Source organism: Lepidochelys kempii, chromosome 1 (assembly GCF_965140285.1).
Source record: "Lepidochelys kempii isolate rLepKem1 chromosome 1, rLepKem1.hap1, whole genome shotgun sequence".
In the NCBI taxonomy this organism is placed as follows: domain Eukaryota; kingdom Metazoa; phylum Chordata; order Testudines; family Cheloniidae; genus Lepidochelys; species Lepidochelys kempii.
Window position 1 is genome coordinate 352,390,462 of NC_136380.1, and position 20,833 is coordinate 352,411,294.

The 20,833-nt window shown below is 51.9% G+C and overlaps 1 protein-coding gene across 3 annotated transcripts; it reads left to right on the forward strand.

Annotated features, from left to right (window-relative positions):
* The first annotated feature begins 4,098 nt into the window (after positions 1–4,098).
* LOC140907130 (C-type lectin) lies at positions 4,099–20,566 on the forward strand. Of its 3 annotated transcripts, none has more exons than XM_073332385.2 (6): positions 4,099–4,353; positions 6,841–6,971; positions 10,572–10,717; positions 11,162–11,299; positions 16,339–16,453; positions 20,252–20,566. In XM_073332385.2, the coding sequence occupies exons 2-6, from the start codon at positions 6,905–6,907 to the stop codon at positions 20,317–20,319; spliced, it is 534 nt and encodes a 177-aa protein (XP_073188486.1). In that variant the 5' UTR covers positions 4,099–4,353; positions 6,841–6,904; the 3' UTR covers positions 20,320–20,566. The 3 variants fall into 3 exon arrangements, with proteins under 3 accessions (XP_073188486.1, XP_073188495.1, XP_073188477.1); XM_073332394.2 differs by having other exon boundaries at positions 6,892–6,971; XM_073332376.1 differs by lacking the exon at positions 4,099–4,353 and adding an exon at positions 6,672–6,753 and having other exon boundaries at positions 6,892–6,971.
* The last annotated feature ends 267 nt before the right edge of the window (positions 20,567–20,833 follow it).

A 20,833-nucleotide genomic window follows, 5' to 3' on the forward strand; every position in this document is an offset into this window, starting at 1 on the left:
TGGTTGCCAGCTATGCATTAGTCAGTGTTCAGTGGGGCCCGGAGCCGTGGCCTGAGTTGGCATCCGCTCTGCCTGCGTCACAAAGCCTCGTAGAAAAGGTGCCTTTCCCAAACTCTTGGTGTTTTGAACAACTATTTAAAGCCACCACTAAACACAAAGCAGAAGCCAGCAGTGGCCTTGCACTGCACAGCAGCAGCTGGCCAAGGCTAACGCAAAGGCCAAGCCATACTGAGCTGTATTGGACCGCAGGGAGAGTCAGGGGAAGCTGGCTATCCCAGAGAGCAGTGAGATCCTCCCCCCTGCCAGGGCAAGGAGCCAGCACTTTCTTATCTCAGCTCATTGTCCTCTCGGTCTGTTGCTCACTCAGGGTCGGTCCTAACTGGTCACGACGGTTGCATGACTAAGGGAATTGCAATTGTGGCAGCAACTGTCACCTCTTAATGGGGCAATAAAATGGCACCTCCCATAACGGTCTGTGCAGGGGAGCTCTGGGCCTGACTCCTCGGCCCGTATCCCTAGCAGCGTGGGGTGGGTGCTGATCAGGACGGGGAGAGGCTGGCTCCCTGTCGGATGTTCTAGAAGAGATGTGGGGCACTGGGAGGGCAGGATCTGGTGCCCATCACAGGCCTGTGGTGCTGCCTGAGAGGGATGGCGGAAGCCACCTCAGTGCAATGCCCCTGCTCCATCTGGGAGGTGGGACAGCAGGACCCTCTGGTCAGTCGTACCTGGTGCTGGGGAGTAACTTGAGTATGGCTGGCCCTGGAGCCTGGGCAGGAAGAGATCGGCCCTCAGAGCTCCCAGTGCCAGGTGGTGGGGCCCTGGCCTGTCTGCATAATTGAATCAGCTCCCGAACTCTGGGGACCTTGGGCTGTTCCCACCACTAACCAGGACACCCTGGTCTCCTCAGCGACTCCCAGAGGGGCTGTTCCAGGAATCAGTCCCTTATGGCTATGAGCGATGAGGGTGGGTGACATTTGCCCTGTAACACAACGTGGGTGTCAAACAGCCAGCAAATGAATGACAGCTCCATGCAGAGGCAGAGCTTGAGCAAGTTTTTGGGGAGGAAAAGGTTTTCAGCAGAAACCCTGGGGCAGCAGGATATTACAGCACCTGACCCCTGGGACGGGAACTTTCCCATGTCCCCTTAGTTAGCCATAGGAACCACATTGATGTCATGAAACAGCCTGCTAGATGGAATTGTCTCAGCCAATAAGAGCCCAGATATACTCATCTCTTACATTGCTATAGAAATACCTGCTCTTCCATGATAGAATGTTAATTAGCAGCTGTTAAAGAGAATCATTTTTAATTCAGCAGCACTGGATAATTGGCACCCAAGGGTATTAAAAGACATGGCCAAGGAGCTGTCTGAAGCACTAATGTTGATTTTTAAGAAATGTTGAAACACTGAGGAACTTTTTGGAGGACTGGAGGAAAGCGAGTCTTGTGCCAATATTTAAGAAGGGAAATGGGATGCCCTGGGTAACTATATGTCAGTTAGCCTGACACTGATTGGGGGCAAAATAATGGAAAGACTGTTCTAGGGTGCTGTCATAAATATAAAGGGAAGGGTAAACCCCTTTGAAATCCCTCCTGGCCAGGGGAAAGCTCCTCTCACCTGTAAAGGGTTAAGAAGCTAAAGGTAACCTCGCTGGCACCTGACCAAAATGACCAATGAGGAGACAAGATACTTTCAAAAGGTGGGAGGAGGGAGAGAAACAAAGGGTCTGTGTCTGTCTATATGCCGGTCTTTACCGGGGATAGACCAGGAATGGAGTCTTAGAACTTTTAGTAAGTAATCTAGCTAGGTATGTGTTAGATTATGATTTCTTTAAATGGCTGAGAAAAGAATTGTGCTGAATAGAATAACTATTTCTGTCTATGTATCTTTTTTGTAACTTAAGGTTTTGCCTAGAGGGGTTCTCTATGTTTTTGAATCTAATTACCCTGTAAGATATCTACCATCCTGATTTTACAGGGGGGATTTCTTTATTTCTATTTACTTCTATTTTTTATTAAAAGTCTTCTTGTAAAAAACTGAATGCTTTTTCATTGTTCTGAGATCCAAGGGTTTGGGTCTGTGGTCACCTATGCAAATTGGTGAGGCTTTTTATCCAACATTTCCCAGAAAAGGGGGGGTGCAAGTGTTGGGAGGATTGTTCATTGTTCTTAAGATCGAAGGGTCTGGGTCTGTAGTCACCTAGGCAAATTGGTGAGGCTTTTTACCAAACCTTGTCCAGGAAGTGGGGTGCAAGGTTTTGGGAAGTATTTTGGGGGGAAGGACGCGTCCAAATAGCTCTTCCCCAGTAACCAGTATTAGTTTGGTGGTGGTAGCGGCCAGTCCAAGGACAACGGGTGGAATATTTTGTACCTTGGGGAAGTTTTGACCTAAGCTGGTAAAGATAAGCTTAGGAGGTTTTTCATGCAGGTCCCCACATCTGTACCCTAGAGTTCAGAGTGGGGGAGGAACCTTGACAGGTGCAAACAATAAAGAATCAAGGCATGGCAGCATAATTACTGGCAATTAGCATGGGATTTTGTTAAGATTACAAATATGGTTGATAAAGGTAACTGTGTTGACATGAAAGACTTCGACTGTGTAAGGTATTTGGCTTAGTCCCAATGGACATTCTGATTAAAAACCTACTACAATATAAAACCGTCAATGTCACTCATACTAAATATGGTAAGAACTGGCTAACTAATAGATCCCAGAAGGTAACTGTCAATGGGGAATCACCATCCACCAGGGGTGTATGTAGCAGGGTCTTGCAGGGATCAGTTCTCAACCCTATGACAATCAATATCTTCTGCAATGATCTGGAAGATAATCTAAAATCACTGCTGGTGATATTAGCAGGTGAGAGAAGAATTGGTGGAGCGGTAAATAATGGTGGGGACGGGTCAGTTCTACAGATCTGCTCTAGTGAAACCAGACGCTCTGGGCCGGACACAGAACTCACTGGTGGGGTCTCTGGCCCATGTGACGCAGGAGATCAGACGAGATGATCACAATGGTCCCTTCTGGCTGTAACATCTGTGAAAACCAAGGCTCCCAGCCTGCCCCAGGCCCCTCGCAGGCCTTTGGGTCAGCGACTCTGAGCCTGTGTCCAAGTCCCTGGATAACAGACCCTGAGTCAACAGCCTCTTCCCCAGCACGGTCTGTAACAGGCAGCCCCGGCTCCTCATTCCACTGGCGCCATCGCTGTACGGTTTGGGTTATCGCCCCTCCCCCCATTCCCCACCTCCCGTCGTCGTTAGCAAACACAAGTGAACTGTGGGGGGAGAGACCCGGAAGGAGAGGCTGAGGGAGCTGGGATTGTTTAGCCTGCAGAAGAGAAGAATGAGGGGGGATTTGATAGCTGCTTTCAACTACCTGAAAGGGGGTTCCAAAGAGGATGGCTCTAGACTGTTCTCAATGGTAGCAGATGACAGAACGAGGAGTAATGGTCTCAAGTTGCAGTGGGGGAGGTTTAGATTGGATATTAGGAAAAACTTTTTCACTAAGAGGGTGGTGAAACACTGGAATGCGTTACCTAGGGAGGTGGTAGAATCTCCTTCCTTAGAGGTTTTTAAGGTCAGGCTTGACAAAGCCCTGGCTGGGATGATTTAACTGGGAATTGGTCCTGCTTTGAGCAGGGGGTTGGACTAGATGACCTTCTGGGGTCCCTTCCAACCCTGATATTCTATGATTCTATGATTTACAGCACTTGGGGTGAGTCTGATTCCTGTCACAGGAGTCACTCAGGGCTTGAGGGCTCAGGGCAGGTGTATATGGTGGTGGCAGGTGCCTTGTGAGGGGTGCTCAGGGACACGAGTGGGTGGATGCGGGGGCTGTGAGACAGCTGTGCGGGGGTGGATTGCTCACCGCTGGGTGCTCAGGGACAGGTGTGGGTGGTTGCTGGGTGCTCACCTCTGGGTGCTTGGGAACGGGGGGGGGGCGGTGGGTCACTCAGGCAGGAAGTTACAGGAAGTTAAACCATTGCTGTGTCCCCCACCCCATGCTCTCTCTGCAGGAATCCTGCCCCATGTGCCCCTCTGGGCCGTCCGTCTGCCTCAGCCCCTGCCCCAGGGCCCCCTCCCCAGCGCCAGGCAGTGACTCAGCAGAGATAACGCTGGCCCCACAAGCCACTCCAGGGCACCGCAGGGGGCAGCAGGAAGCTGAGCAGAAGCAGGGGGCAGATTGCCATCTCTTATCTGTGTCTTCACTCGGTTTGAACTGTCACATCTGGTCCCATTTCCAAATTCACCCTCCCCCCGCCGGGCTATAAACTCCCCGAGGACCCAGCACCTGGCACAGTACCCCAGTGCTCTGGACCAGCTGCCTAGACCGACCGACAGACAGACAGACAGGTGAGTCCCTGCCCCCTCCTTCCTTCTCCCCTCCACGCTGGGTGCTGGGCACTCGGTGGCAGCCAATCGCTGGGATGAGGTCTGGCGGCCAGACTTGCCCTGTGTGAGCTGCCTGGGCCCTGGGACAGGGTCCACCCGGCTCTCCACCCCCCACAGCCCTGCCCCACACCCGACATGGACCGGAGCTGAGCATCCTGTCCCAGAGAGCGGTGCCAAGGGCCCCATGCTCCCCGGCTGGCACTGAACCGGGTGTCTCCCCCTTTGTGAGTCCTGGCACATCACCCCCTGCAGGGTGGCACCTGGCCCTCATCCCCCTTTGGCCCTCCCCCACCCCAGGGATGTTTCATAAGCCCTCCCAGCCCCCACTCCGATGGAGCAGGGAGGGTGCGGGAAACCCCCATAGCAGATCAGGGAGGGCAGGAAGGGTGGGAGAAGCCCCCACAGCTGAGGAGGCCTGCATGGCAGGGAGCTGACAAACAGTCTAATCTCCAGCTAAGCTCACCCTTGCTGCGGCCGTGCGGTAACACAGAGGCCCTAAATGCCGACATCTAGGAACACACAACACAGGCCAGACTTACAGGATGGGGGCCTCTGTCTTGGGAACCAGGAACTCTGTAAAAGATTTGGGGGTGGGGCTGGATAACCAGCTGAACATGAGCTCCCATTGCAATGCTGTGGCCGAAAGGACTAATGCAAACCTGGGATACAAAACCAGGGGAATCGGAAGTGGGAGCAAAGAGGTTATTCTACGTCTGTTTTTGGCACTGGTGCGACTGCTGGTGGGATCCTGTGCCCAGTTCTGGTGTCCATGGTTCAAGAAGGATGTTGATAATTTGGAGAGGGGTCAGAGAAGAGCCAAGGGAAGGATTAAAGGATTAGAGAACCTGCCTTATCTGTTTAGCTGAACAAAAAGAAGGTTAAGGGGGGACTTAATTCCAGTCTATAAATACCTACATGGGGAACAGATATTTAGCAACGGGCTCACCAGTCTTGCAGACAAAGGTGGAACATGATCCAATGGCTGGGAGCTGAAGTTAGACAAATTCAGACTGGAAAGGAGGCAGAAATTGTTACCAGTGAGAGTAACTGGAACAACTTCCTCAGGGTCGTGGTGGATTCTCCATCATGGGCAATTTAAAAATCAACATTGGAAGTTTTTCTAAAAGCTCTGCTCTAGGCATTATTGTGGGGCAGGTCTCTGGCCTGTGTTTTACAGGGGGGTCAGCCCAGGTGATCACAATGGTCCTTCCTGGCCTTGCAATCTATGCATAAAATTCACATTAGGAGTCAGCTGGTGCTTGGAAATGAGATGAGTGAAGTTGCCAGGTGTCATGCTTCAAAGGGTCGGTGCTATGCCCGGCCTATAAACAGTCTCAGTCGCCCCAGATACAAGCAGCCAAGCAACAGAAATGTGAGAACAGAATCACTTCGGGTGCAAGTCTTACGCGGCTTTCATTTGGCCATGGTCAGCACCTACATACCCTGGTAATGGGCTCCCTTGAAATGCAGCAGAGAGACAGACACGAGGGAGCGTGGGCAGCCCAGAACAGGGCCAATACCTTGGACGCCGGCAGCGGCCTCAAGTTATAACCCAATTCTCACGGGCCTGATTGTCCCTGGCACCACACGTCACCATTTACACCAGCGCCCGGTACGTGTAAATCATCACCCAGGGAGGATGGTGCATTCCAGAGTCTCTTTGCACAGGTGTAAATGACAACACCCAATGCAGGGCATTGATGAGCCAAGCACAGGGTGCGTGATGGGCCAAGTGCTTCCTTGGGCTTGAGGGCCAGGAATCCAGGAATTAGAAGTTGCCATTTTACCCTGCACTGATGAGGGCTTGATCCCGAGCTAGTGTGACTCCCATGGAGCTGCGGCTAGTTTACACTCGGTGCGGTTCTAGCCCCGGTGATTCTAACAAATCTGAGCAACGCCCACCCGCTGGGGGTCTGACCCCAGTGGACAGGACAAGGAGTAATGGTCTCAAGTTGCAGTGGGGGAGGTTTAGGTTGGATCTTTGGAAAAACTTTTTCACTAGGAGGGTGGTGAAACACTGGAATGCGGTGCCTAGGGAGGTGGTGGAATCTCCTTCCTTAGAAGTTTTTAAGGTCAGGCTTGACAAAGCCCTGGCTGGGATGATTTAATTGGGGATTGGTTCTGCTTTTGAGCAGGGGGTTGGACTAGATGACCTCCTGAGGTCCCTTCCAACCCTGATATTCTATGATTCTATGATTCAATCACCCTACACCAGACCGTACCCACTAGGGATCCCGCCCACCGACTTCAGGGGGACTCCAGCTGATTTACACTCCCTGGGGATCTGCCCGGAACTTTTCAGTCAGGGCCAGGGCACGAGGGCTCCCTGCAGCCACATTGATCTCAGTCCTGACAGATGGGGTGAGGGGGCTGGGGGCGGGGGGGGAGGAAATAGCTTTCATTTTATCTGTTATCTCAGCCCTGACAAACGCTTTCTCCTGGTCACAGGGACTGTCTCAGGTTCTTGTGGCCCATCTCCCTGGTGTGTTTTCCCCCCAGGGGAAGCGAGAAGATGCGGCCAGTCGCCTACTTCAGCCTCTGTCTCCTCGGCTGCCTGATCTTTAGCCCCTTGCTGGAAGGTGAGTCCCTGCCCGGCCCCCAGTGCTGGAGCCCCCAGGTGCTGTTTGCCCTCAATAGGAAGTGAATTCATTTCACTCAGGGGGCCCCAGCCCCACCATGTTGGAGAAGCCACCACAGCTGTGTCCCCAGAGCCCCTTCCCCACCAAGCCCATTAATCCAGACCCCACCCAGCAGCTCAGCACCTGCCTGAGGAGAGAGGCTGCTTCCTGCTGCCCCTGGCTTGAGTGCAGAGGGAATCCCTGAGACCTCCTGGGGCTGAGTGTGAGAGACAGGCTGGGAGCTAAACCTGCCCCCATCTCCTGCTGCTGCCTAGGGAATGACTTTCCTCACCGGGTGGGGGGTCGCGTCCTACCCAGGGAACAGAATGTGGGGAAAATGTCCCAAATGAGTCACTTCTCTTTTCACTGGGCTCAGAATGGTGCCTCTTCGTCAACTTGATCCCTCTGCTTTTGATAACCCAAAACCTTCCCTCTTTCTCCCCTCCAAAGAAAAATCTGGGGATCACAGACTATTTCTCTCCCCCTGAACCCCTTCCTTACATAGCCCCACAAATCTCTGCAGTTACTCCACATACTGCTAATCCCTCCCACACCCATCTGTTAGTAGCTCTCTGCCTTCCCTTCCCTCTATGGGTCCTCAGCTATCAGAGAATCATAGAAATGTGGGGCTGGAAGGGGCCTCCAGAGGTCACCTAGTCCAGGCCCACCCCCCATACTGAGGCAGGACCAAGCAAATCTACATCATCCCTGACAGGTGTCTGTCCAACCTGGTCTTAAAAACCTTCAGTGACAAGGAATCCACAACCTCCCTTGGGAGCCTGTTCCAGAGCTTCCCTGCCCTGCGAGTTAGAGAGTTTCTCCTAATATCTGACCTAACTCTCCCTTGCTGCAGATTAAGTCCACTGCTGCTTGTCCTGCCTTCACTGGACATGGAGGCAATTGATCACCGTCCTCTTTATGACACCCCTGAACATACATGAAGACTGTTCTCAGGTCGCCCTTAGTCTCTTTTCTCAAGGCTAAACATGCCCAGTTTGTTTGACCTTTCCCCATAGCTCAGATTCTCTCAACCTTTCATCATTTCTGTTGCTCTCCTCTGGACTCTCTCCATCTTATCCACGTCTTTCTGAAAGTGCGGTGCCCAGACCTGGACACAGAACTCCGGCTGAGACCTCGCCAGTGCCGAGCCAAGCAGGACAATGACCTCCTGCGTCTTACACACAACACTCCTGTTAACACACCTGTGACAGTCCTCGCTCGGGGGTTAGTCGGTAGGGGAACGTTCCCTAGTGGTCAGGGCTTAGGCACGTGACGTGCAGGGGGTTTGTTGGCAGGGGGGCCCAGGCCCTCCCACTACACCGGGCTCCAACCCAGGGCCCTTTGGGGGCTCTCAGTTATCTGACAACCAGGGCAGCTTAAGGCTGCCCTCCCTGGGCCAATTCCTACCACCCCCTCCCCGTGATTGTCCCCAGGACACTGTCTGGGTTTGGATGGTGTGAACAGTGTCCGTTCACCACCGAGCACCTTCTGGTGGCTGCGTGCAGGCGGTAGCTCTCTTCCTCTCTCACGTTGGCATCTGCCTCCTCCTGCAATATGGCCCCCTCCTGGGCCCGATCAGCCCTAGGGCCTTCCCCTTCTAGGGCCGTCCAAGCCAAGTGCAGGGGAATTAGCAAAACTCAGAGTCCATGGGAGAGGGGAATACTCCGCTCCCAGGCTGCTTCTGTAATAGGTCCTCCCTTCCCTCAGTGAGGATATGGACAGTTGTCGAGGGGAGAGATTCTGCCTTTCCCTTAGCTCAGCTCCCCTCTGCTGGAGCGGCAGGTCACAGGTCTGCTCTCTTCCCTGGGCTACCACCAACTGAGCTGCTCCCCTTCCCTTTAACTCCTCCTCCAGTTGGAGCATTTCCTACAGGTGTGGTGGAGCCGCAAGTTCCCTAACCTCTGTTTGCGCACGGTGGGGTTTGTATACCCCGTCACAGCACCCCAGGGTGATATCAGCCGCCTTCTCAACTGCATCACACTGTTGACTCATACTCAGTTTGTGACCCACTCGAACCTCGAGATCCTTCTCAGCAGCGCTATCGCCTAGCCAGTTAGTCCCCATTCTGTGCTTGTGCATTTGATTCTTCCTTCCGAAGGGAAGAACTTCGCCCTTGTCTTTATTGAATTTCATCTTGTTGATTTCAGACCAATTCTCCAACTTGTCAAGGTCATTTTTAATTCTAATCCTGTCCTCCGAAGTGCTAGCAACCCCTCCCAGCTTGGAGTCATCCATTGTGAAGTCCATTGTGATTATTGTGCTGCTGTAATTTCTACTCTTCCTTAGAATCATGAAATCTTTCATTTCATGGTCACTTTCACCCAATTATCTTCACTTCAGATTCTCAACCAATTCCTCCCCGTTAGTCAGAATTAAGTCTAACATGGCTTTTCTTCTTTTTACTTTCTGCGCTTTGGGAAATAGATGTTATCTCCAATACATTCTAAGAATGTTTTTTAAAATTTTATGTTTTGCCATATTGCTTTTCCAACAGATATCTAGGAAGCTGAAGTCCCCCCATTAGTACCAGGGGTCTTGTCTTTTGGATATTTCTGTTATTTGTTCTAGAAATACCCCATCCACCTCCTTCTCCCCCTGATTTGGTGATCTAGAGTAGATCCCTACCATGACATCACCCCTCTTTTTTCCCCCTTTTATCTTTACCCGGAGACTTTCAGTTGGTCTGTCTCTCACCTTCTGGACCTCAGAACAAGTATATACATTCTTGATGTCTAATACATAATCTCCTCCCTTTTTTCTCTGACTGTCTTTCTTGAACAAGCCATACCTCTCTATGCCAGTATTCCAGTCATGAGATCTATCCCACCAAGTCCCTGTGAGGCCAGCTAAGTCATGATTTAGCTTATATACTCATACTTCCTGTTCTTCTGTTTATTCCCCATACTCCTTGCGTTTGTGTATAGACACCTGAGATGCAGAGCAGATTCCCACCCTGTTATCCCTCTTGTTGCTCCTATGACCCCATTGTAATTTTCCATTTCCCCTCCCCCAACATTTAATCTTCTGTTAAGGTCACCTGTGGGATTTTGTCACTGCCCCTTTTCAGCCCAGTTTAAAGCCCTCCTCAGTAGGTTGGCAAATCAGTGTGTGGCGTCCCTTCATCCTCTAATATACTACAATGCCCCCAACCTCCCCTCTGCTCCCAGTCCCACCAGTGTCCCCATGACACCCAGTGCTGCCCACCTCACCCCATAACCCCCTGTATACTTTGACTCAACCCCCTTGCTACCCCGCCCCATCAGGTTCCCCAGTGCCCCTGCACAGAAGATAGGAGGCGACCATCTTCCTTGAGGGCAGCCCAGCTCCTGTCCCCCCGGGAAGGGAGACAGTGGTAATGTTCACTAGGACAGCCTCACTGCCACAGACAGAGGGGGCAAGGGGGGGGCAGCCGGTTTCACTGAGTGGCTTCAGCTCCATGGAAAGTAGCAGGAGACAGTGGCCATTTTGAGAGAAGGCAAACGTTCCGAGGATTGTTGAGATCTGCAGGAGCTGGAATGATGGCAACTGACAGCTCCGATCCCATTCTCTTCTCCGAAACAGCCTCTCCCCGCCATTTCCTCTCTCCCCATCCCGCCTCCTCTCTCGGATCAGGAGCCGAGGCCAGGTCCTGTCCCAGTGGCTGGCTGTACTACCATCACCATTGCTACGGGTTCTTCCCCGGAAAAACGACCTGGGCAGAGGCTGAGGTACCAGGCTCCTCTCAGGGGCCCTGGGGACGTGTGGGTTAGTTGGGGGGGGGGGGCTGGAGGGGTTGGTGACGTCACCACTGGTCCCTGGGCCCAGGTGCTGGAACTAGGGCTACGGGCGGTGCAGCCGCACCCCCGGCTTGAAGTGGTTTCCATCACACCCAGGGTTCGCGGCTTGGTTCGGTGGCTCTCAGCACCCCCACTGTGCAGCTGTTCCAGCTGTCCCTGTCCGGGGGTGTCTCTCTGCAGCGGTGGGGTGGGGAGGCTGCAGAGGTGACGTGGCTGGTGCCAGGCCCTGGGGCTCGGGAACAGGCACCGAGAGGGGGCTCTCTCCTCACAGCCGTCCCTGCTCCTGCTGCAGCCTTGTGGGGCAGGACCCCACACCAGTGCCAAACAGCGCCCCCTGCAGGGGGGTAACAGGCCTCACCGATGTCCCTGCCACAGGTGGAGTGTCAGCATCAACGCAAGGGGGCCCACCTCGCCTCCATTCTCAATGAGGCAGAAGGGAACGTGGTGGCCAGATACATCAAGAAGACACGCTCCAAGGATTCTGTGTGGATCGGACTCCACAACCCCCAGCATGTGAGTGCCCAGAGCCGGCTTTGGCCTCTGGCAGCTGCTTCTCCTATTGGAGGTTTCCCAGGCACTCTGCAGAGACCATGCTCCATGGACCCTTCATAGGAGCTGCCAGGATCTCCCTCCCCCATTCCTTCTCCCCTTCTCCCTGTCATGGGCACCAGCATCTCCCACTGCACTCCACCTTTAACCCCTGCCCTCCTGCACCCTTTCCATCTCCATCCTACGTTGAGGTCTAACTCCCCTTTGGCTTTTCCCTTCTAAATACAACCAGGCCCTGGTCTCCCTGGTCATCAAATGAACCTTTGACCTGAACCTACCTCTCCAGCTACTGCCCGATTTCCCTTCCCCTCTCCCACTTCATGCAATGTGCAGTGCCCTCCCCCCACATCCCATCTCCACTCCACCCTCACCAAGTTTTTTAGCGACTTTTTCCTGCCCAAAACTTGAGTCTCTGCTCCCCAGTGACCTCTGGATTGCCCCTGACACTGCTGGTTGCTCCCTCAGCTTGGGGATCGTGTCATCACCTGCTTCCCCTTAGGAGAGCCCCCAGCTCGTTAGGGCAGGGAGATGAAGGGGGAGCAGTCACAGGCTGGGAAGGAGGCCCCAGATGGGGACGTAGCAGTTGCAAGTGTAACGCTTCTGCCAGGTGGAGTTGACAGCAACCAGGCCTGGGTTCAATATGTAGGGGTTCCTCTTAACAATATAACACAGAACTGGCTCGAGCCCCCACCTGGTAACCTGGGACAATTACACACCACCCCTGGGCACCTCTAAGAGGCCATACTTCTCCTCTCATACCCACCAAGTGTGGGTGTAGAAAATAATTTTTTAATAGAAGGAGGGAAGGAACCCAGCATTAATTTGGGAAAACGCCACAAGCAGGATTCCTAAACATAAAACCATGAACAAACCCCCCACCCCATAGTGTGCTGGGTAGCGCCCTTCTGTTTCAGGGTTGAGTCCAAAACCCTTTCATTTACCTGTGATGGGTTCCCCTCTAGGATGCCACCTGGAATTGGGGTACCACTGAGCACCCTGACTCACTAGCCTGGGCTTCTTCTCACACTGTACTGCTGTGACAAGCTGCAAAGCCCTCCAGTCTGCACTTTCACCAGCATTCACACAGGTAGGGACACACCCTGCTGCAGTTACACACAGGCTCTCTGACAACCAGCTTCCCAGCCTAGGACCCCAGAGCAGCACCGTCCTGCCCTGGTCAAATCTGGCCAGTGTAAAGGTTTATTACCCGGTCCGACGCTCCCTCAATGTGAAGAGGAAAACGCACACTTGTGGTAACCAAGCAGAGGCTTCCCCCAAGCACTGCAGTCAAAGCTCACTGGTTTAGAGTGAAACAAAAACAAGTTTATTAACTACAAAAGATAGATTTTACGTGATTATAAGTGATAGCAAACAGATCAAAGCAAATTACCTAGCAAATAAAGCAAACTAAGCTTAATATACTAAATAGATTGGATATGAATTAGCAGATTCTCACCCTTACTCATGGCACAGGCAGACTTTAGAGTCTCAAGGCACAAACTATGCTTGCTTTACAGCTTGGAATTCCTAGGTGTTTCATACAGAGGCTAGAAATCCCGTTAGCCTGGGTCCAGCACTTCCCCCAGTTCAGTCTTTTTTCCTCAGATGTTTCCAGGAGTCTCCTTGTGTGGGGAGTGAAGAACCACAGATGATGTCACTCTCTGCCTTTAGCATAGGGTGGGAACCCTTTGTTTCAAAGCTTGGTTCCCAGAGCGGATTGTGGAAAAATACTGATATCCCAAGATGGAGTCCAGCATCATGTGGCCTGGTCACATGTCCTTGTAGAGTCATAGCAGCCATCACTCACAGGCTGTCTCTAGCATTCTCAGGAAGGCTCATCAGGTGGGGGATAAGCTTCTCTTAAGGCCTATTGTTCTTTCTAATGGCCCATAACCCTGAATAAGCCCTTTACAACCAGCTATTTAGACTGAAAGCATGCTGTCTAGTGGACGATACCCAGGTGTAACTACATTTGAAGTACAGATACATTGTCAGTATTTATAACTTCAGATAGAAAAACTATATATGTATACAAAGAGGATAATCATATTCAGCAAATCATAACTTTTCCAGTCACACCTCACATGACTTATCTTGCATAAAATCCATCACAATTATGCTATAATCCTATCACTATGAAGAATATGGGGTGCAGTGTCACAGTACCCCTCCCTTCTCTGTCTACCGCACCCCACTCACATTTGTTATCCTTAGTCAGTGAACACCCCAAGTTCAGAGGTGCACCTGCGTGTTCACCTCACAGCCTCGTGGGATAGGGAGGAGAAGGCATCTTGTTCACTCCACCATCCGGGCCCTTGCTCTAGCATCATCTGCCCTGCGGCCACCTCTCTGCTCCACTGTTTGCTGAGGCCCACCCGCTGTTTCCTGTGCCGCTTGTCACTGACGCACACCGCCACTTTCTCTTGCCACCTGCCTCTCTTCTGTGATCTCTGCAGCTTGGTCTGCTGAGGTTCCACCCGGCGCTCAGTCACTTTCGGCTCTCCGTGGAGAACCTCATTGCTGAAGCAGGCTTGGCAGAAACGCTGTCCCACAGCAGACGTTTTCAGCTGTAGTGATCGCTTAACAAAAAAAAAAGACCCCTAATGGAGCCTTAATTAGCTCTGTCTTTGAACAGTAGGAGGGGCATTTTAAACCATGCCTAAGACTCTTAGGCAGAGCCCCTACCTCCAGGGAAGACACCTATCCCCGCCCCCTCTCACCCTTCACAGGGTCTGGCATCTGAGCCGCCTGGTTAGCGAGTTCAGTTCAGCTGAGGGTGACCTCCTCAGTCAGGGCAGGCTAAGCACCGTTCTGCTGCCCTTTCCTGATACAGTAAGGATAACAACATTTCATTAGCCTACGTTCAGTACTAAAGCGATTTGTAACCCAACACCAGCCAGAGTTGATCACTTTGCCAGCCCAGCTCTGTCTGCTCATACCTAGCCAGACTGGGTTTGTTCATTTAATTACGGTCCGGTCCTGAAGCCCAGCTCTTCACTAGTTGTCAGGGCAGAGCTCATTCAAGCCTTGCTTACATGAACATAGGACTGAAAAGAACCTGCAGGCTCACCGAGTCCAGCCCCCGCTATGGCAGGCAACCCTGTTATATCATCCCCTTTGTAAACTTGTCAAGCTCCATCTGAAGCTTTGTCTCCATCAGTTTCCTTTCCATCCAAACTTTTCATGGGGGCGCTGGGGTCAGGAGGCCCCCTGAACAGCACACACAGACACAGGCTATGGATCCCATTAAGAACGGCCATACAGTGTGTCAAGGTTCCTTCCCCACTCTGAACTCTAGGGTACAGATGTGGGGACCTGCATGAAAGACCCCCTAAGCTTATTCTTACTAGCTTAGGTTAAAAACTTCCCCAAGGTACAAACTTTGCCTTGTCCTTGAACCCTATGCTGCCACCGCCGAGCGTTTTAAACAAAGAACAGGGAAAGAGCCCACTTGGAGACGTCTTCCCCCAAATATCCCCCCAAGCCCTATGCCCCCTTTCCTGGGGAAGGCTTGATAATAATCCTCACCAACTGGTACAGGTGAACACGGACCCAGACCCTTGGACCTTAAGAACAATGAAAAATCAATCAGGTTCTTGAAAGAAGAATTTTAATTAAAGAAAAGGTAAAAGAATCACCTCTGTAAAATCAGGATGGGAAATACCTTACAGGGTAATCAGATTCAAAACATAGAGAATCCCTCTAGGCAAAACCTTAAGTTACAAAAAGACACAAAAAACAGGAATATACACTTCATCCAGCACAGCTTATTTTACCAGCCATTAAACAAAAGGAAATCTAATGCATGTTCCAGCTAGATTACTTACTAACTTAACAGGAGTTGTAAGGCTGCATTCCTGATCTGTTCCCGGCAAAAGCATCACACAGGAAGACGAACCCTTTGTCCCCCTCCCCTCCAGATTTGAAAGTATCTTGTCCCCTCATTGGCCATTTTGGGTCAGGTGCCAGCGAGGTTCTCTTAGCTTCTTAACCCTTTACAGGTGAAAGGGTTTTGCCTCTGGCCAGGAGGGATTTTATTGCACTGTATACAGAAAGGTGGTTATCCTTCCCTTTATATTTATGACACAGGGTCAGACCAAAGGTCCATCCAGCCCAGTATCCTGTCTACTGACAGTGGCCAATGCCAGGTGCCTCAGAGGGAGTGAACCTAACAGGTGATGATCAAGTGATCTCTCTCCTGCCATTCCTCTCCACCCTCGGACAAACAGAGGCTAGGGACACCATTCCTTACCCATCCTGGCTAATAGCTATTAATGGACTTAACCTCCATGAATTTATCCATGATCAAACAGGTAATGATTCCTCAGACCTGAGGCTGGATTGAACCCAGAGCCGGAAACGTGTGAGGCTCTGTATCCCATTTTCTAGTCTCCTCATCCATCTAGCTCCCCCTGGCCTGGAAAGAGATTGGATCTAGTACTCTGACTCCCAAAGCCAGAGCCAGCACCCCTAGAGGTGAAAGGCCCCATGTCCCCTTCTCTGATTCTACTGAGCTAGCCAGTCCTGATAACTTGGGGCCAGACTGGTGCTCAGCCCACTACAGGAGAAAAGGCCCTGTATCCCATTCCCTGACCCAACCAGCATCTCCATCTCAGGTGCACTTTTCTTTTGCTTAAACAAGATGAGATCACCCAGCTTAAAACCACCAGTGCCCGACGGCAGGCTGTGCCCATGGGGTTTAGGGACTAGAACATACTCTAGAGCGACTCTGTTCCATTACGAGGAGTTTTGTTAATTCAGGCAAAGAGCTTGGAAGGCAGAAGGTAAAGTTTATGTGCTAAGTGTTACTATTGGATCAGGGTCTCCAGGGCCTCTTCCCCTGAGCTGGCCTCTCCCCACCCACTGCCCCACGGACCTTCCCCGACTCCCTCCCACTGCCTGAGTAGGGCACATCTTTGTTGGGTTCAGGTGTTTCTATGGTGCCTTATCACCAAGGTCTCTTCTCCCCGGGACCCAACAACCTTTCTTCCCTGTCTCTGCAGAACAATTGCTGGAAGTGGACAGATGGGTCGCTGTATCATTACAGTGCTTGGAACCCTGGGGAACCAAACAATGTGCATAACGCTGAGTACTGTATCGAGCTGCTGAACTACAGGGGTAAGCAGACAGCTCAAACACACATTCACCCACAAAGGAGCCAAGACAGGACCTGGCAGAGATGGCCTCCTGTCCAGGCACCCTGCCTCTCTCTCTCTGCTCACACTGCTGCGCTCCAGAGATAATCCCCTCATCTCACCTGGGAACTCCTCCCCCACGCGTCCCAGGTTGAGGCTCGGCTCAGCTCCAGTCCGAGGCAGGCCAGGCTGTACATTTGGCCCCAGATGCTCAGTTAAAGGGAAAGACCAGAGCAGAGGAATTGCCCACTAGGGGCCACATAGGTGGGGCATGGGTTCTTCAGTTGGTGCCTTGGTGGCTTTTGCCACCCTGATTCCGGAGGCAACCAGGGGGCTCTTTGGGCCCCAGGGCAATTTAGAGCAACCTCAGGGCTGCTCTGACTGTGGCAGTAACAACCTGGATTGCCAGAGCTCAGTGGCTTCCGCCACACCCTGCCTGTCCCTTATGCTGCGGGGGCCAGGACTGGGCAGGGCAGCTGTCTCTGCTGGGTTTCCCTACGCACAAGGAATCCCCAGCTGGCCGTTTAAGCCAGCTTCCAGCTATCCGTGTTGCTGGAGTGGCCTGGGGGGCGGAGAGGGGCTGAGGGTCTCATCCCATTCGCTGGCAATAGGACAGAGAGCTGGGTGAACAGGGAAAGCTCACTCCCTAATTCATGAGTGACTCATTGTTCATGAAAACAACCAGGAGTTCGGTGGCACCTTAAAGACTAACAGATTTATTTGGGCAGAAGCTTTCGTGGGTAAAACCCCACTTCTTCAGATGCATGGAGTGAAAATTACAGATGCAGACATAAATATACTGGCACATGAAGAGAAGGGAGTTACCTCATAAGTGGAGAACCAGTGTTGACAGGGCCAATTCGATCAGGGTGGATGTAGTCCACTCCCAACAATAGATGAGGAGGTGTCAATTCCAGGAGAGGCAAAGCTGCTTCTGTCATAAGCCAGCCACTCCCAGGCCCTATTCAAGCCCAAACTAATGGTGTTAAATTTGCAAATGAATTTTAGTTCTGCTGTTTCTCTTTGAAGTCTGTTTCTGAAGTTTTTTTGTCCAAGTACAGCTACTTTCAAATCTGTTACTGAGTGTCCAGGAAGATTGAAGTGTTCTCCCACTGGCTTGTGTGTGTTACCGTTCCTGATGTCCAATTTGTGTCCATTTATTCTTTACGTAGGGACTGTCCGGTTTGGCCAACGTACATGGCAGAGGGGCATTGCTGGCAGAGGATGGCATAGATCACATTAGTAGACATGCAGGTGAATGAGCCCCTGATGGTGTGGCTGATGTGGTTGGGTCCTCTGATGGTGTCACATGAGTAGATATGGGGACAGAGTGGGCAACGAGGTTTGCTACAGGGATAGGTTCCTGGGTTAGTGGTTCTGTGGTGTGGTGTGTAGTTGCTGGTGAGTATTTGCTTCAGGTTCGGGGGCTGTCTGTAAGCGAGGACCCAGAAATCACCTACTACAGGACAGGCGCCACAAGGAAAATAACAGAACGCCACTGACCATCACATACAGCCCCCAGCTAAAACCTCTCCAATGCATCATCAACGATCTACAACCTATCCTGGAAAACGATCCCTCACTCTCACAGACCTTGGGAGACAGGCCAGTCCTTGCTTACAGACAGCCCCCCAACCTGAAGCAAATACTCACCAGCAACCACACACCACACAACAGAACCACTAACCCAGGAACCTATCCCTGCAACAAAGCCCGTTGCCAACTGTGTCCACATATCTATTCAGGGGACACCATCACAAGGCCTAATAACATCAGCCACACTATCAGAGGCTCGTTCACCTGCACATCCACCAATGTGATCTATGCCATCATGTGCCAGCAATGCCCCTCTGCCATGTACATTGGTCAAACTGGACAGTCTCTACGTTAAAGAATAAAGGGACACAAATCAGATGTCAAGAATTATAACATTCATAAACCAGTAGGAGAACATTTCAATCTTCCTGGACACTCAATAACAGATTTGAAAGTAGCTGTACATGAACAAAAAAACTTCGGAAACAGACTTCAAAGAGAAACAGCAGAACTAAAATTCATTTGCAAATTAAACACCATTAATTTGGGCTTGAATAGGGACTGGGAGTGTCTGGCTCATTACAAAAGCAGCTTTGCCTCTCCTGGAATTGACACCTCCTCATCTATTGTTGGGAGTGGACTACATCCACCCTGATCGAATTGGCCCTGTCAACACTGGTTCTCCGCATGTGAGGTAACTCCCTTCTCTTCATGTGCCAGTATATTTATGTCTGCATCTGTAACTTTCACTCCATGCATCTGAAGAAGTGGGGTTTTACCCACGAAAGCTTCTGCCCAAATAAATCTGTTAGTCTTTAAGGTGCCACCGGACTCCTGGTTGTTTTTGTGGATACGGACGGATACGGCTCTCCCCCGATCATTGTTCATGGGCCATGCTAGTCACGTGACTCGCCCAGCCGCAGATGCTCCTGAGTCTGAGTGTTCAGGAGCGTTGGCACGAATGCTCCTTCCCTCAACCTCACACTGGGCAGGATTTGCTTTTCCATTATCTCCTACTGAAAAAGAGTCATTCATCCAATCATGGAGCGGGAGCAATGCCATGTGACCTGCATGACCAATCAAACACTCAGCAAATCGTTAAAGTGAAAAATTTGCAAAGCCAGTGTGGGTACCATTTCTGAATAACGCGCCCAGGGCTCTGTGGCACTGCAAACGGGAGAAAGGGTGAAGTTCACAGCAATTCATAGATTCAGAGATACTAAGGTCAGAAGGGACCATTATGATCATCTAGTCCGACCTCCTGCACAACGCAGGCCACAGAATCTCACCCACCCACTCCTGCGAAAAACCTCTCACCTATGTCTGAGCTATTGAAGTCCTCAAATCGTGGTTTAAAGACTTCCAGGAGCAGAGAATCCTCCAGCAAGTGACCCGTGCCCCATGCTACAGAGGAAGGCAAAAAACCTCCAGGGCCTCTTCCAATCTGCCCTGGAGGAAAATTCCTTCCCGACCCCAAATATGGCCATCAGCTAAACCCTGAGCATATGGGCAAGATTCACCAGCCAGAATCCTTTGTGCTGTCCCTTGGGGAGAGATGCTGCCCCGGGCCACACACAAACCCAGATGTGCAGGAGATGGAGGTAGGGCCGGCTCATTCAGCACAGAGCGAGCTGGTGTCACACTTCCTGAGCTTGTCTCCCTGCTGGCACCTAGCCAGGGCTCTCACGCTCTCCTTTCTGGCCTTTTGAGGGGTGTTGGGGGGGGTGGGTGGTAACAGCAGTCGCAGATCGAGAGGCAGCGTGGTCTAGTGGACAGGTACGGGACTCTGACTCCAGAGACCTGGCTTCTATTCCCAGCCCTTCCACTGAGCTTCTGGGTGACCTCGGGCAAGTCACTTCTCCACTCTGGGCCTCAGTTTCCCTTCCCACCTCTTGTCTATTTAGACTGTGCGCTCTCTGGGCAGGGATTGTCTGTCAGTGTGTGTATGGACACAGCACCTAGCACCAAGAGGCCCCGTTGTGCTCTCATCAGACACATTCCAACACAATAGAAGAGGGTCTTCCACTGTCACGCTGACTCAGCGTCCCTCAGAGAGCGATGGAACCTGTCCCTGTCTGAGGCACATGGGCCTTCACCTTCAGCCTCCTCATCCTCACAGCCTCCTGCACAGGAGCTGTGGGGTCTTCTCTCAGCAGGATGCAATGAGGGGGGGGGGTCACTGTAAGGGCAGGAATGGCCCCACTTGCCCTTCCCCTGCCCCAGTGTTTTCTGTTTTGCCTTCTAGATTTTAAGAAATGGAACGATATTACCTGTAACAAGCAAAACACCTACATTTGCAAGTATGGACTCTAGCGAGGGGAGTCGCTCGCCTGCGCCTGAAGGGGGAGCTCAGCACCTGGGATGCAAAAGACCTGGGCTCCTTGGGCATGATCAGGCAACGTCCCAGACATTCGGATGCTTTTGCTACTTCAAGGACCAGTCCCCTCCCTCCCTGAGAGACCAGATCTCACTTCCCCAGCTGCAAACTCTCTTCCCCCAAGTGTCTCTGTTCGAGTTACACTCCTGCCCCTTCCCTCCCTTCCCCTCAATGTCTGCATCCCACTACAATAATAAACTCTCCTGAGCATGCAGTTCTGTGTGTCTCCTCTGTCCCATTCCTGGCCCCCATGTAGACGAGTCCATCCTGCCCCCTCTGACTGTGTCCTGAACCGCCCAGATCCCACTGGAGGAGAGGAAGGGAACCCCCAGAGGGAGGCAGGATGGGCCTGGCCTTTTGGATAAGGGACAGGATTTGGTCTCCCTCCAGAGATCTGCAATAAGCAGAGTTTCCTCTTTTCTGGCCCACCCTCCCTGTGTCATCTCCTCC